This window comes from Asparagus officinalis, chromosome 3, assembly GCF_001876935.1.
Source record: "Asparagus officinalis chromosome 3, Aspof.V1, whole genome shotgun sequence".
Taxonomy (NCBI): Eukaryota; Viridiplantae; Streptophyta; class Magnoliopsida; order Asparagales; family Asparagaceae; genus Asparagus; species Asparagus officinalis.
In genome coordinates this window covers 105,222,890-105,237,433 of record NC_033796.1, presented here as the reverse complement: position 1 = coordinate 105,237,433, position 14,544 = coordinate 105,222,890, and the positions used below count along the sequence as shown (strand labels likewise).

General features: G+C 38.3%; 1 protein-coding gene across 2 annotated transcripts; it reads left to right on the top strand.

Annotated features, from left to right (window-relative positions):
- LOC109835648 (dolichyl-diphosphooligosaccharide--protein glycosyltransferase subunit DAD1) lies at positions 9,051 to 13,811 on the top strand. 2 transcript variants are annotated; one of them, XM_020403624.1, is made up of 6 exons: positions 9,051 to 9,198; positions 9,664 to 9,756; positions 9,873 to 9,920; positions 13,086 to 13,173; positions 13,264 to 13,307; positions 13,396 to 13,811. In XM_020403624.1, exons 2-6 carry the CDS (start codon positions 9,673 to 9,675, stop codon positions 13,477 to 13,479), a joined length of 348 nt encoding a protein of 115 aa, XP_020259213.1. In that variant the 5' UTR covers positions 9,051 to 9,198; positions 9,664 to 9,672; the 3' UTR covers positions 13,480 to 13,811. The 2 variants fall into 2 exon arrangements, with proteins under 2 accessions (XP_020259213.1, XP_020259214.1); XM_020403625.1 differs by having other exon boundaries at positions 9,089 to 9,198; positions 9,661 to 9,756.

Below are 14,544 nucleotides of genomic sequence, written 5' to 3'. Positions count from 1 at the left end.
CGAGGAGGGACTTTCCCGCTCTTGCGTAGCGTGATGCAGAGCGCAGCTCTTCGAATGACCACTGGTGGTACGAATGGACAGCAGGATATCTCCGAACAGTGTGTGGTCACATCCCACAATTCAAGGAGTAGTCAAGCTGTCCTTCTTCCATTTAAAAAGCCTCTTCCAGCAAGAGGTATAGGGGGTCAAAAACTGAGAAGGAGAGATCGAAGAACTCAGAAAGAAAAACAGTAGAGACCAAGCTGTTCGCACAATCCTTACGTTACAGCATCACTGCCTAGTTCCGAGCTCCGATCGCCGGCGAACTAAGCAGACCCGAACTCAATCGACTCGAGCTTCTACTGCGTACTGAAGCTCTCCAGCAACCTCAATCAAACGGTCCAAGGGAAGCAGACTCGACACAAGCATCGAGCAAAGCATCCTACAGCCACCTAAAGATCCCGCACAAAACAAAGAGGGCCTTCCCTCTGCTTCTGTTGTAAACATTTGATTTGTTAGTTTGTAATAAGCCTTCTTATCAATACAAACGAAACTCCCTTTTTTGGGAAATCAAATTTTCACCCTACAACGATGGTGGGGCTTATGGAAGCACTCACGAAGATGTACAAGCAACCGTCGGCAGCAAACGAGGTGCATCTCGTCAAGACTCTTTTCAACCTCAAGATGCAGAAGGACGGTCCTTCACGATGCACTTCAGTGAGTTCAACACAATTGTTGATCAGCTTATCTCCGTAGACATCACGTTTGATGACAAAGTGCAGGCCCTACTGTTACTATCATAATTGTCGGATAGTTGGGTAGGTTGTGTGACAGAAATCAGCAATTCGGCGGAGAAGGAGAAGTTGAAGCTGAGTGAGGTTGTTAGCATGATTCTATCCGAGGAGGTCAGAAGGAAATCATCTGAATTAGAAGGCTCAAGTTCAGCTCTAAGTTTCGAGCAGAGAGGCAGAAGCCAGAAGAAAGGAAACCAGAATAGGAATTGGTCGAAATCAGTGAAGAAGAGGTCGAACTCGAAGGTTAGACCTATTAAAGGGAAGTGTTGGAACTGCGACCAGGAGGGTCATATGTCTTCAGTCTGCAAGAGTCCAAAGAAGGATGCGGGTGAGCAGGAGGCTCATATCGTGCAGGATGCCTTGATCCTTGCTATGGATAGCGACTCAGATTCTTAGGTCATCGACTAAGGAGCCTCTTTCCACACCACTGCTAATAGGAAGCTTCTCCAGAATTATGTAGCAGGGGACTTTGGAAAAGTTTATTTAGGGAATAACGAACCTTGTAATATTGTTAGAAAGGGTGAAGTCCAGTTTCAGATGAAGGGCTCTAAGTGGACCTTAAAGAACGTGAGACACGTGCTAAAGCTGAAGAGGAATCTTATTTCGGTGGGACAGCTTGGAGCAGAAGGCTATATTTCGACATTCACAAAGGATTCGTGGAGAATCTTCAACGGTACGATGATAGTTGCTCGAGACAACAAACTAGGGACTCTCTATCTCACCTTACATGCGAGTGACACCCTCGCAATTGTAGATGGCAAAGAGAGTACAGATATGTGGCACAACATGCTAGGGAACATGAGCGAGAAGGGGATGAAGATCTTACATTCACAGGGAAAGCTAACCAGGATCGACTCCATGAAAGTCGGGGTTTGTGAAGACTGCATCTTTGGGAAGCAGAAGAGGGTTAGTTTTTAAAAGAATGGAAGGCCACCTAAGGTTCAGAAGCTAGAGTTGATTCATACAGATGTATGGGGTCCAGCCAGTGTGTCTTCTTTTGACGGTTCGATATATTATGTCACCTTCATCGACGATCACTCGAGGAAGGTGTGGGTCTACTTTATGAAGCACAAGTCAGAGGTGTTCGAAGTCTTCAAGAAGTGGAAGGCCATGGTGGAGAACGAGACAGATCTGAAGGTGAAGTGTCTGAGATCAGACAATGGTGGAGAATACGAGCTGGAAGAGTTCAAGAGATTCTGTGCTACAAATGATATTCGTTTAGAGAGGACTACTCCAGAGACGTCACAGCAGAACGACATTGCAGAGAGGATGAACAGAACCTTGATGGAGCATGCTAGAAGCATGCGATTACATGCAGGTCTACCTAAGATATTTTGGGCGGATACGGTGCATACGACAGCTTACCTTATTAATCACGGGCTATCAGTTCCATTAGATTTTAGGATTCCAGAGGAGATTTGGAGTGGAAAGAAGATAAATCTATCACACTTACGGGTATTTGGTTGCGTGGCTTATGTTCATATCAGTGACCATGTCAGAGACAAGCTAGAGGCTAAGTCACAGAAGTTCACATTCATTGGATATGACATTGATGAGTTCAGGTATCATCTTTGAGATGAGAAGAACATGAAGATCATCAGAAGCAGGGACGTGATATTCAATGAGGAGGTGATGTACAAGAACAAAAAAAATACCAAGGATAGCCAAAGTAGTGGGAGCAGTACTTCGGATGCAGGTGGATCCGGGTACATGGATATAGAGGAACTTCTAGATAGGGGTGATGATCTTTGTTCTGACCACAGAACGGAGAAGGTTCCAGGGGCAGAAGAAACTATCCAGGGCGTAGAGCTTAGGAGGTCATCCAGGGTACCCAAACCAAATCCCAGATATCTTTCATATATTGATTACTTATTATTGACAAATTGCGGTGAACCAGAGTACTGTGAGGAGGCTATGTAAGTGAGTGAATCTCAGCAGTGAGAGTATGCGATGCAGGAGGAGATAGATTCTCTACTCATTAATGAGACATGGGAGTTAGCCCAGCTACCTGCATAGAAGAAGGCCTTGCATAACAAATGGGTCTACCAGATCAAGCAGGAGAGTGATGGAAGTAAGAGATTCAAGACCAGATTAGTAGTGAAGGAGTTTCAACAACTAGAATGAGTGGATTACACGGAGATATTTTCCCCTGTCGTGAAGCTCACAACCATCAGAGTGGTGTTGAGTTTGGTAGCTGCAAAAGACCTCTTTCTTGAGCAGTTAGATGTGAAGACTGCCTTTCTTCATGGTGACTTGGATGAAGAAATCTACATGAAGCAGCTTGTTGGCTTCATTGAAGAAGGAAAGAAAGAGATGGTGTGCAAGCTCAAGAAGAGCTTATATGGTTTGAAATAGGCTCCGAGACAGTGGTACAAGAAGTTTGATAATTTCATGCAAAACAATGGCTACAGAAGATGCAATTCGGATCATTGATGTTATTTCAAAAGGTTCGAGTCTAGCTTCATTATCTTGTTATTATATGTTGATAACATGTTGGTAGCAGGACCGTGTTTAGAAGATATAAAAAGTTTGAAGAAGCAGCTAGCAAAGGAGTTTGCAATGAAGGATCTGTGTGCATCAAAATAGATTCTAGAAATGCTAATCAGTAGGGATGAAGCTGGAGGGACGTTGAGATTGAGCCAAGTTGAATATATTGAGAAGGTACTTCAGAGGTTCAACATGCAGAATACTAAAGTTGCTAGCATGCCCCTTGGAAGTCAGTTCAACCTATCCGAGGATCAATCGCCTAAGACAGATGCAAATAGAGAGCATATGAGCAGAGTGTCATATTCTTCGGCCATTGGGAGTCTCATGTACCTGATGGTTTATACGAGGCCGGACATCGCTCATGCAGTGGGAGTTATGAGCAGGTTTGTAAGCAATCTAGGAAAATAGCATTGGGAGGCCGTGAAGTGGATATTGCGGTACTTGAGGGGAATAAAGAACAAACCACTATGTTTCAGGAGGAAGGAGTTGGTGCTGCAGGGATACATGGATGCGGACTTTGCCGGTGATCATGATACGAGACGAAGCACCACGGGGTATGTTTATACCTTAGCGTGATACGAGACGAAGCACCACGGGGTATGTTTATACCTTAGCGTCGACAGCAGTGAGCTGGGTCTCACGTCTGCAGAAGTTATACCTTAGCGTCGACAGCAGTGAGCTGGGTCTCACGTCTGCAGAAGATTGTGACTTTATCTACAACCAAGGCTGAGTATGTCACGGTGACCGAAGCAAGCAAGGAAATAATCTGGTTGAACAGGTGCTTGGAAGAGTTGGATCTGAAGCAAGGGAGATGAGTTCTTTATTGTGATAGTCAGAGCGCTATACATCTTACCAAGAATCCAGTATATCATGCTAGAACGAAGCACATCGACGTCAAATATCATTTTATACGCTCGCTAGTTGAAGACGGAAAGTTACACTTAATGAAGATTTTAGGGAGTCAAAATCCGACGGACATGTTAACGAAGGCAGTCACCAGTGAGAAACTAGAGTTTTGCGCAACTTCAGTTGGCCTTCACGAGTAGAAGACGAAGGTAGAGCCACACTACGAGGATCGGCGAGATCGCCGGGATATTGTTGATTGAAAAAAAGATTTTTCCGGGGAGGAGAAGATACATGCGAAGAAAGGGAGAGTTCGGGTGAACTCACTGATGGCACTTTGGTTTCCAAGTGGGAGATTGTTAGTCTAAAGTGTAGACCTAAAGTTGAAGTCGAAGCTGAAATTTCGAAGAACACAGTCCAAAAAGTCCAGGAGAATTGCCAATCAGCCTGGCGATCGACCGCGAGTCAGCGACGATCGGCCGCGAACGTGCACAGGAGTCAGGGAGAGGCTGGAGCTGAAGGCGGTCGACCGCGCCAACCCTGTAATGTTTTCTGCTCTCGGGTTTTGGTTCGGTCGACCGCCGCGGTCGACCGCGATACCTGCGCGGTCGACCGCCACTGTCGATCGCGACGCTGTTTGCCAGATTCCTTATGAGTTCAGGAAATCTGTTTGGGCTGGGTTTGATATAAATACCCAAACGTTTTTAGGATTTGTTAGGCATCAGAAAACCATCAAAAGAGAGAGCTTTTGACAGAGAGATCTCAGAGAGATAAAACCCTAGTTTGAGAGCTTGTATTTATAAAACTCTAGTTTGAGAGCTTGTATTTCTTCTTCAATCAATAAAAGAATTGTGTGGTGTGGTTCCCGAGGACGTAGGCACGTAAGCACGTTGCCGAAGCTCGTTAAATCTGTGTGTTTGTCTTCTTTATTATTCCTGCAAGTTTTGATCTTTATTTATGGTGAATTTTCCTACTTTCCTACTTTCAACATAAGGTCTGGAAGGGCAAGAGTTCGATTTGATTGTTTCGGATCCCCAACAGAGTTGTGGGTGCTGTCTCAGTGATAACAACTACAGTAAAGTTGTTGAATGTCTCAATGGTACCACTACTAATATGAGTGGCTTGAGCGTGCGTACATTTTCTCGAGTGAAGTATCGGAGTTTTAACTGCTAGTCGATTGAGAGTTTTGGAGCTTAGATTTAGAGATGAGTTCTAGTTTTTATGGGCTTGGGATGTCAGGAAAATTAAAGCTAGCTGAAGTAAAGTGTTGGATTGTATAGAACTCTTTCACATTTTGGTTTTTTTCTGTAAATAGTGTTAAGTCTTGGCTTTCTGAAGAACGTTTTAAGTTAATATTTATAATGTTGTGAGATGTCACAACCGAAAAACTTAAAAATATATATAGGCTTTTTGATGTCTTGAATTGCAATTGAAATTCCAATCAGTTTTAATATTTTGAGTGTTTGCCCTTGTGTGGCCGGGTATATAAAACCTTCTTATTGTAATTCGGAGGTTTAAATAAAAAAAAATTAAGACCTGGATACTCCCATTCTTATTTTTTATTTCTTTTCTTCATCTCAGTGGAAGAGAGATCAAACTATGATGAATATAACTATAGTATAGTTTCATTTTACTTCTTCATCTCAGTGGAAGAGAGATCAAGTGACATTGCTTCATGTCAAATGCTAGATATAAGAAATTTTTGTTAGATATTTTGTTAAGAAAAGACAATTTTGCCTTCATGAATAGTAATAAAATTTTTATAATTAAACCATGTCTTAATTAGCAATTATTTATATGTGTAACGGCTATATAATTATGGGGAACGTTACAAAATTTATGACGAACGTTACGGAATTAATTACGGGTTTTGTAACGTCTTTTCCAACCCTATATATATATCCGTATGTTGAGCTCAAAATGATAAGGAAAAATATACAACAAGTTTCTCTTGTTTTTCTTCTCTCCCCTACATATTGTATTCATCTACATCTTAGTTTTATTTTATGGGCAACTTCCTTTATCTGAGCTGAAGCTCTGCACTCTCGCCTGAGTGCAGAGGCCGGCCGTTTCCGGGGGCTTTTACTGCTAGGGGGGAGGGAACCATCTGCGCCAGGGCGATAGGCGGGTTATCAATCTTCTAGGGCAATGAATACACGACTGCTCCCAATCAGGTCAGTTTTAATTGTTTATTTTTTTTCGGATTTATCTGCATGCTATAATCTTAATTATTTGATAAATTTCCAACAATCTAGAAGAGATTGACCTTAATATCTGAACATTTCAAACTAATGTGGAACTAAAAATTCTGCAGTTATGCATATACACATACATGAATGAAATTAATAATAGATACAAGAGTAAAAACCTTGTAATTAATCATGATACGAAAAGTTCAAAGCCGAAAGCTACCTCTCCCGAATTCACGATACGAAAGGTTGCCCAACCTATATTTGTTTTATGATTTCTTGATTTATTTATTAATTTCTGAGTCTTCAGTCAATATTGCCTTTTGGGGGGACTGTTAGATATTTTGTTAAGAAAAGACAATTTTGCCTTCATGAATAGTAATAAAAATTTTATAATTAAACCATGTCTTAATTAGCAATTATTTATATGTGTAACGGCTATATAATTATGGGGAACGTTACAAAATTTATGACGAACGTTACGGAATTAATTACGGGTTTTGTAACGTCTTTTCCAACCCTATATATATATCTGTATGTTGAGCTCAAAATGATAAGGAACAAAGAGTTATGTGCAAGAATATGCAATATAAACAATGAGATATATCCTAGATGATGAATTATATATATATGCAAGGATATATAAACTAACACAAGGGGTAAACAATATGAACTAGATAGTGGATCGTATAAATAATGAGACAATGGCGAAATGAGCAATGAGCATAAATAAGAATAAACGCCAAAGCACATTCAAACACACAATATGATCACGGCAGTGAATACACGACTGCTCCCAATCAGGCCAGTTTTAATTGTTTATTTTTTTTCGGATTTATCTGCATGCTATAATCTTAATTATTTGATAAATTTCCAACAATTTTCACAAATCAAAAGATCGAAATAGTAACCTTTTGAAACATAGTTAGGCTTAATTAAGTAGCTATAAGAAATTTCTAAACATTTGTTTGCGTAGGTTGGACGCTAAAAGTTCACATTAGTTAATGGGTTTACTAGATTTTGTTACGAGGCCAAGATTCGGTTCTAGTTTTCTTTGTAGTTCCCTCCTACGTGCGTTGAATAAGAATTCAAGAAACCTCTCTTCATCATGCATTAAGAGCTTAGCCATTATTGTGCAATAGATTATACACACAGCTTGATGAAGATGAGATTTTTTTTTTTGGACTTAAAACAAATCTTTCTTCAGCTGTACTTAGTTGAGTGCTTCCGCTATATTTTATGCGGGTGTAATCTGTAGTCATGATTCTTCCTTGTTATAGAGTTTAGGATCTAGAGATGAAGTGTGTTCCTTTCTCTGAACCACTAGAACTTTTGGCTCCTTGGGTTTTCGGAAATGAACCAAGACAGTTTAGAATTCACAATATATATATATATATATATACACACACACACATAAATAAAAGCATTCAACCAATACAATCAGCCAAATGAAATCACATGAAGTAGACAAAATCTCTATTACTCCCAAATATACACAAATACAAAATACATAATTCAAAATAAAACAAGAATGGCTTAGTCCATCCAGTCAATGAAGTAATTAAATTTCTCTGGAGAATGTCCTCTTGGGATAAGCCCAAACATCTTAAGTCCACAAACATCCTAATAATATCATCCTGTGATAAACCCTGAGCTAAACCTTGAGCACTAGAAGAAGAAATGTGAGTATTTGAAGCAGGACGAGTAGAAGACGATATATCAGTAGTAGGCTAAGAAATTGGAGCAACACGAGTAAAAGATGTTGGACCGGTAGAAGGAGGAGTGGAAGCATGACGAGCGCTCTGAGAATTAACCTATAAAGTAATAGCAATATATGAGTGTATACATAGTATATAAGTAAGTGTGTATATGTATGAGTGTTAATTTTATGTGTATTCGTATGTGTGTATGAGTATTAAGTGTATGTGTATGTGCGTATGTCAATGTAGATGTGTATGCGAGTGTGTGGATATATTAGCATACGTACCATCTAGCTATTAAGCCAATGCATCTCAGCCCTAAAAGCTCCTCCCTAAGTTGGTCCATCTTAGCTACCCGAGACGTAAGATCAACCACCTCGCAATGTAGCTCTTGATTAAAAGTGTCGATTTTTAGTATGGATGACACCATTGAATAAGACCTGATGGCACCAATGCCCACTCATAACCACCGTGATGCCCTCCGTGCAGGGAATCTAACATCTTGGTGAAAGAGAGTGGATCGTCCTCTGTGCTGCAATCAAACCCTGATGAGGTCGCCTTCTTGATGACCCGATTTTTACACCTTGCAAAGTATTCAAATATAAGTCAACAATGCAAATATAGATATATTTAAGGAAATTTCATTCCTAAACAATGAAAAATGACGGGAAAAACATAAACAAAAATGACATAAAAACTCTATGTGTTGGATGTTTAAAAATTTACCTGAAATATCCATCTAAAAGATAAAAAATGATGTTTGTATGCAACAATTTTTTTTTTTGCTGCGAAAAAAATGCTTTCTAAACAAGAAATTAGAACAAATAGAAAGAGTAAATCTTAAATAGAACAGAAGTTTCTGTTACCACATACATACTTTATGTATTGTCCAAAGTATGTGCAAGGCATTCAAACTTTTTTTTTGTAGGTATAGAAGTAAAAATATGTAATAAGAGAGAACATGAAAAAGCCGTTCTCTCTAAATATTCGTTATCAAAGAAAAACTAAATAATGGAAAAAAAAAAGAATCAAACGTGAAAAATAAGCGTGACGCGTTATTAAGAAAACTACAAGGGCTAATACGTAAAAATCTCCTCTCCCTACATTTCTCGACAGAAGATCATTTCCTTCTTCTGATCCGCCGAGGAGAAGAAGGGTTCGGATTCTTGCTTCCTGCTCCAAATTCAACTGATTTATTGATTCTAGGTTTTCTTCTCGATCTCTTTTTTTTATTAATTATATTTGTTAACAAGGTTAGGGCTTTGCTCGTTGGATGAGGGCGTGTGAATTGGATCTGGTTGACTCCGTAATTTCCTACATTATCGTTGTTCTTAGATCTGCTCATATCTATTATTTCATTTTCTTTTTGGGTATTTTTAATAGAATATTCAACTATTTTCCCACACGAAATCTATTCTTTTTCCCCCATTTATTGATGGAAATCACGATGTGTTTTTCAAAATGGGATTGTTTCCGATCTGCCATTAGACTGTGGACCAACAACCAATCTATAATTTTGTCAAATTCACCGTGGATACTTTTCAAGTAGAAAATACTTGGGCAATGATGTTGTTTTTCCCTTTCGGTTTGATAATTTTTTTTTATTCCCCTGATTTGATAATCTACTTGGATAATTGATCTTTGCTCTTCTTCGGTTACCCACAAAAGTAGAGGTTCAAGATGGCAAAGGCTACTGGTAATGATGCGCAAGCGCTGATCCATTCTCTGCGTACCGCTTACGCTGCCACGCCAACCAATCTCAAGGTTTAGTTGATGTGAAGCATACGAAACATGTCTACTTTAGTATAGTCTCTTCTCTTTTATCGTCAACATTATCATAAGAATCTGAAAACTGGCTTTTCCATTGTTTTTTTTTGCAGATTATTGACCTCTATGTGGTTTTTGCCATCTTCACGGCGTTAATTCAGGTTTGATTATACATAGATCTGGTTCGGATGTAATTATGATCAGTTGACATCTTTCTGATAATGTTATCTATCAAACAAGTGGCTCGAACACTCAAATGCCACGTGCTAAACTGATATTTATTATACTTAGCCCATTGAAATCCAAGACGAAAAGGAAGAAAATCCAGTGGATATGCTGATAGTATAGGAAATTATTGTTTAACAGGTAACTTTTTGCTATCTACCGAGTACAGACTTTATGTTGTCTTTCATTTAGGGATCTAGCAATGCAACATTGTCGCGAATGGGGCAGTAATGTCCTCTGGTGTTTGTTGAGTGTTAGCATTTTCGGTTGTTACTTGTCTTTAATAACCAGAATTTAACTAAAATAACAGCTGTTAGGGATCACTTTAACAAAGGAAAGTGGCTTCCGTATTGAGATGTACTTTGTGTGCTGTTGAGTTCCTATTCTGTTTTCTATCTGTTTCCATCAGGACACTGACTGAATTCTCCATTCCAAGTTGTTTTTCCAATTACCATTGAGCAGATGGTTGTATTCTTCTTTTCTTTTACTCCCTCCCTGACCTATTTATTTTGGCTGAAATATAGCACTTTCGCCTTCCGGATTCTAGTATATTTTGCTTCAATCTAGCTGAAAATTGAATCCATTTTCATGTTTGGGTTGCTAATGGATTTGAAACATGTAACATTTAATATTTAATCACTATAAGCTTCTAGCTAAATATTTTTAGTCAATTATTCACCAAACCATGAATATAACCACTCCAATCTTCTTTAATTTCTCTGGTGGTTTTGGATTTAACAATTAATTGTTTTTAAAAATCTGAGCAGTATTGTAGTCGTTCCTAAGGGCCTGTTTGGTTTGCGACATAAATAAATTGCAACAAATGTTTCTGCAGCAGATATTGCATGCAACCTAAGTTGCATGGAAACGGGCACGGGTACTGGTACTGGTGCGGGTGCGGGTGCGGGTGCGGGTACGGGACATGACAAAACTGTAAAATGTAGGGTACGGGGACACGACTACATATATATATTGAATTAATACTGTACATAAGGTTGCTAATGGATTTGAAACATGTAACATTTAATATTTAATCACTATAAGCTTCTAGCTAAATATTTTTAGTCAATTATTCACCAAACCATGAATATAACCACTCCAATCTTCTTTAATTTCTCTGGTGGTTTTGGATTTAACAATTAATTGTTTTTAAAAATCTGAGCAGTATTGTAGTCGTTCCTAAGGGCCTGTTTGGTTTGCGACATAAATAAATTGCAACAAATGTTTCTGCAGCAGATATTGCATGCAACCTAAGTTGCATGGAAACGGGCACGGGTACTGGTACGGGTGTGGGTACGGGACACGGCAAAACTGTAAAATGTAGGGTACGGGGACACGACTACATATATATATTGAATTAATACTGTACATAAGATAATTTTTTCCCCTTAAGATAATTTTTTCCCCTTCATGTGTCATTGGAATTAAAATTCCGATCATAATTTTGAGTTTCTTTTATCATATTGATTATCGTGAATTGTAAACTACTCATTTTCTTTACTAGACATCTAAACGACCCATTAACTATATAGTTTTAAACTTGGGTATGGACTGAAACGAATCCGACCCGTATCTCATTAGTTTCAAAAGACGGATGTGAAGTGTAAGCTCTACGTCCAGAAAGTCTTTGACAAGTGTTTTAAATTAACACATATATCGTATAATTGAGTACATGTTGTAATAAATGCATGCATATATTCAAGAAGTGTCCATGAAATATGGATACGGGAAAGTGTCGAGTACGTGTCCGGTACGGGTACGACTTCATTATAGAAGTACCCAGGTAACATAGCATGCAACATTTGTTGCAAGAAATCAATTTGAAATTTGCTGTTTGGATATCTATAGTTGTATTATAGGAAATGCATTTCCAATGCAAACTTAGTGTCCAATGCAAACTTAGTGTTTGGTTGAAAAGCATTTAATGTACATAATTTTGCCATATATGAAAACTTGATGTAGACGATTTTGGGTTTGGATGTAAAAAATTTTAATTCGATGAGGTGGAATTATTTTATTTTTTAATTTCATTTTTTTTAAGCTGGCAACTTTTTCTCCCTCCAAATTGGCTGTAGCATTTGTTGCAAGTTTTTTCTATAAAATGCAAGTCCATTTATCTTTCCTAATTACAAAGCAAACAATGTATTTACAAATCCGGGTATTCTATTTACTTTTGCAACACTATTTCCATCCAACCAAGCAACCCCTAAGTGCATCATACATCAGTGTTGTCTTCTATAAAAAGAGGATTGTGTAGAGAATGACTTGGAGTGGGGGAAGTCTCAATGAAGTATTGGACTTTTAGGTTTACAACATGTTGTCAATACATCAAATTTCTATGAATTGAACAGGATCAGGCCCTCCAAGTACAACCTTAAGTCTAGTTGGCAGGCAATCCAACCAAAATTTCTTGCTAACAACTTACACCTAATGCAATCAAGGGGTACTCCTAGTTTTATAAGATTCAAAAACAGTGTAGATGAGAGTTATGTTGTTGGGATCGGCTTTAGAGAACTGTAGTTTTCAACGTGTAGATTTGGATTTGCTTTAAGGAAATGTAATTTTCTTGAGTCGTAATCTAGGCAAAAGAGTGAAATGAAATAGCTTATCATTATTTGACAATCATTCACTTTAAAATTAGAGAAAAGAGGATGATAAAGATTCTAGTCACATTCTAATTTCTCCTCTATTGCTTTTGCAGAATCAAAGAGACTCACTTCATAATGACCGTTCACCAAATTACAATTTCTATACACTATTAATCTACTGTATTAAATCAATGGTGGAAACTGTTATCAGAATACCAGCAATACAAGTTTGCAATTATAGCTATTAAATGAAATATTTTATATAAAAAAAGGAGCATCTGTAATCTTATAGGTAATAGCATAAGAGGATAAGGTTTGAAATGAAAGTTTTGGTTCTCCAAATGCTTGTGCAAAGGTACGGTCACATGATACTCTCTTACAAAGACAGTTTTGTCAATGATGTTTGTAGTTTTTAATATCAAGCAGGAAAAACTACTGAAATACAATATCTGTTAACTGTATATCAAGAGTTTTTCAAATAATTTTCATTAACTATGTTCGTTCTGCTCTCAGGTGGTATACATGGGCATAGTTGGATCTTTCCCATTCAACTCTTTCCTTTCGGGCGTACTTTCCTGTGTTGGTACTGCAGTTCTTGCAGGTAAAAAATTGATAAGAAAATAATCCTCTCATTTCATATGATACTGTCCCACTTATTACATGTTTCTTTTTTGCTTCTATGGACTTGCAGTTTGTCTTCGCATCCAAGTCAACAAAGACAACAAGGAATTCAAGGTAATTACTAAATCAACTTATCCAGAAAACATCGTATTGCCTGTGAGCTGCACTTCTTTTTATTAACAAATCCACCCTCTTGTTGCAGGACTTGCCACCGGAGCGAGCTTTTGCCGATTTTGTTCTCTGCAATCTGGTTCTCCACCTTGTGATCATGAACTTCCTCGGATAGAACTACATTATTATCAGTAGGAAAACGTCGACGAGTGTCTCTTTTCAATGAGTTTGTCTAAGATGTCATGATAATAGCAGAAACGCCATAGTCCTATGTTTGAAGACCGCAGCAATATGTATTAGGTCTTATCAGTTTTCGGATATGTCCATTTATAGTACTCTCATAATCATATACCTAGTTGAAGATTGTACTTTTGCCTCTCTCATTTCTCAGGATCTCGACTTATCTTTAATCATTTTGATGGTCGTGTGTCTTGATGAATGGTGTATTCAACTTGAACTCGAGATTGAAGTTCTTATTTATTTATGATGTCTGATATTGTGCGGGAACTAAGTATGCAGGCTTGAGGATGTTTCGGTCTCTTTGGAGATTCTTTCCCTTTTAACGTTTTTGAAGAGCTCAGTTAGTTAAGGAAGCTGATTATTATTGTGGAATTGATTTGGATAATAGGCATATCCGCCAAGTCCGCCCCATGGGTTCTTTTCTTCACCGGTGGCATCAGGTTCCCGGCTCATCCTTACATGTGGGGACCTCAGGTGCTCTTCATTTGTATCGTTTTTTGTGTTTTTGTCATGCTTTATGCTAAACACTGAGAGTTTACACTAGCAACTTTTAGTTTGGAATGAGCTAACAGATGACTTGGAGAGAGCTTGATTTTTAGAGTAACAGTGGGTTCAGTTTGTTTCTTGGAACTAGGGGTGCTAAACCGTATCCGAGGAAATATCCGTAACGGATACGGATATGGTTACTCAAATCTATAACCGATAGGATATGGTTACAAGTATGGTTTTGTAGTGAAATATCCGTATCCGAAATGTCCGAATGCACATTAGTCATATTCATACGATAGTTTCGATTCTTAAATTATGGATTTGTGGTTAATTTTGATAATCAAGATGTCTAATCTTAGCTTTTTAGCTATAATGAACATATTAAGGATCTCTTTCGTTTCACATGAACTATGTTTATCTCAATATTATCTAGTTTTCTCATATTCGTTTTGTATCCGCATGCATATTCGCTTATATATCCGCATCTATATCCGTAACCGTATCCGATTTT

What these genes read in the sequence shown, in the direction of transcription:
- LOC109835648 (XM_020403624.1), top strand. Translation starts at nt 9,673, where the DNA reads ATGGCAAAGGCTACTGGTAATGATGCGCAAGCGCTGATCCATTCTCTG. An exon ending in TGGTACTGCAGTTCTTGCAG is followed by an intron (nt 13,174 to 13,263) that starts GTAAAAAATTGA and finishes ATGGACTTGCAG; the next exon opens with TTTGTCTTCGCATCCAAGTC. An exon ending in AAGACAACAAGGAATTCAAG is followed by an intron (nt 13,308 to 13,395) that starts GTAATTACTAAA and finishes CTCTTGTTGCAG; the next exon opens with GACTTGCCACCGGAGCGAGC.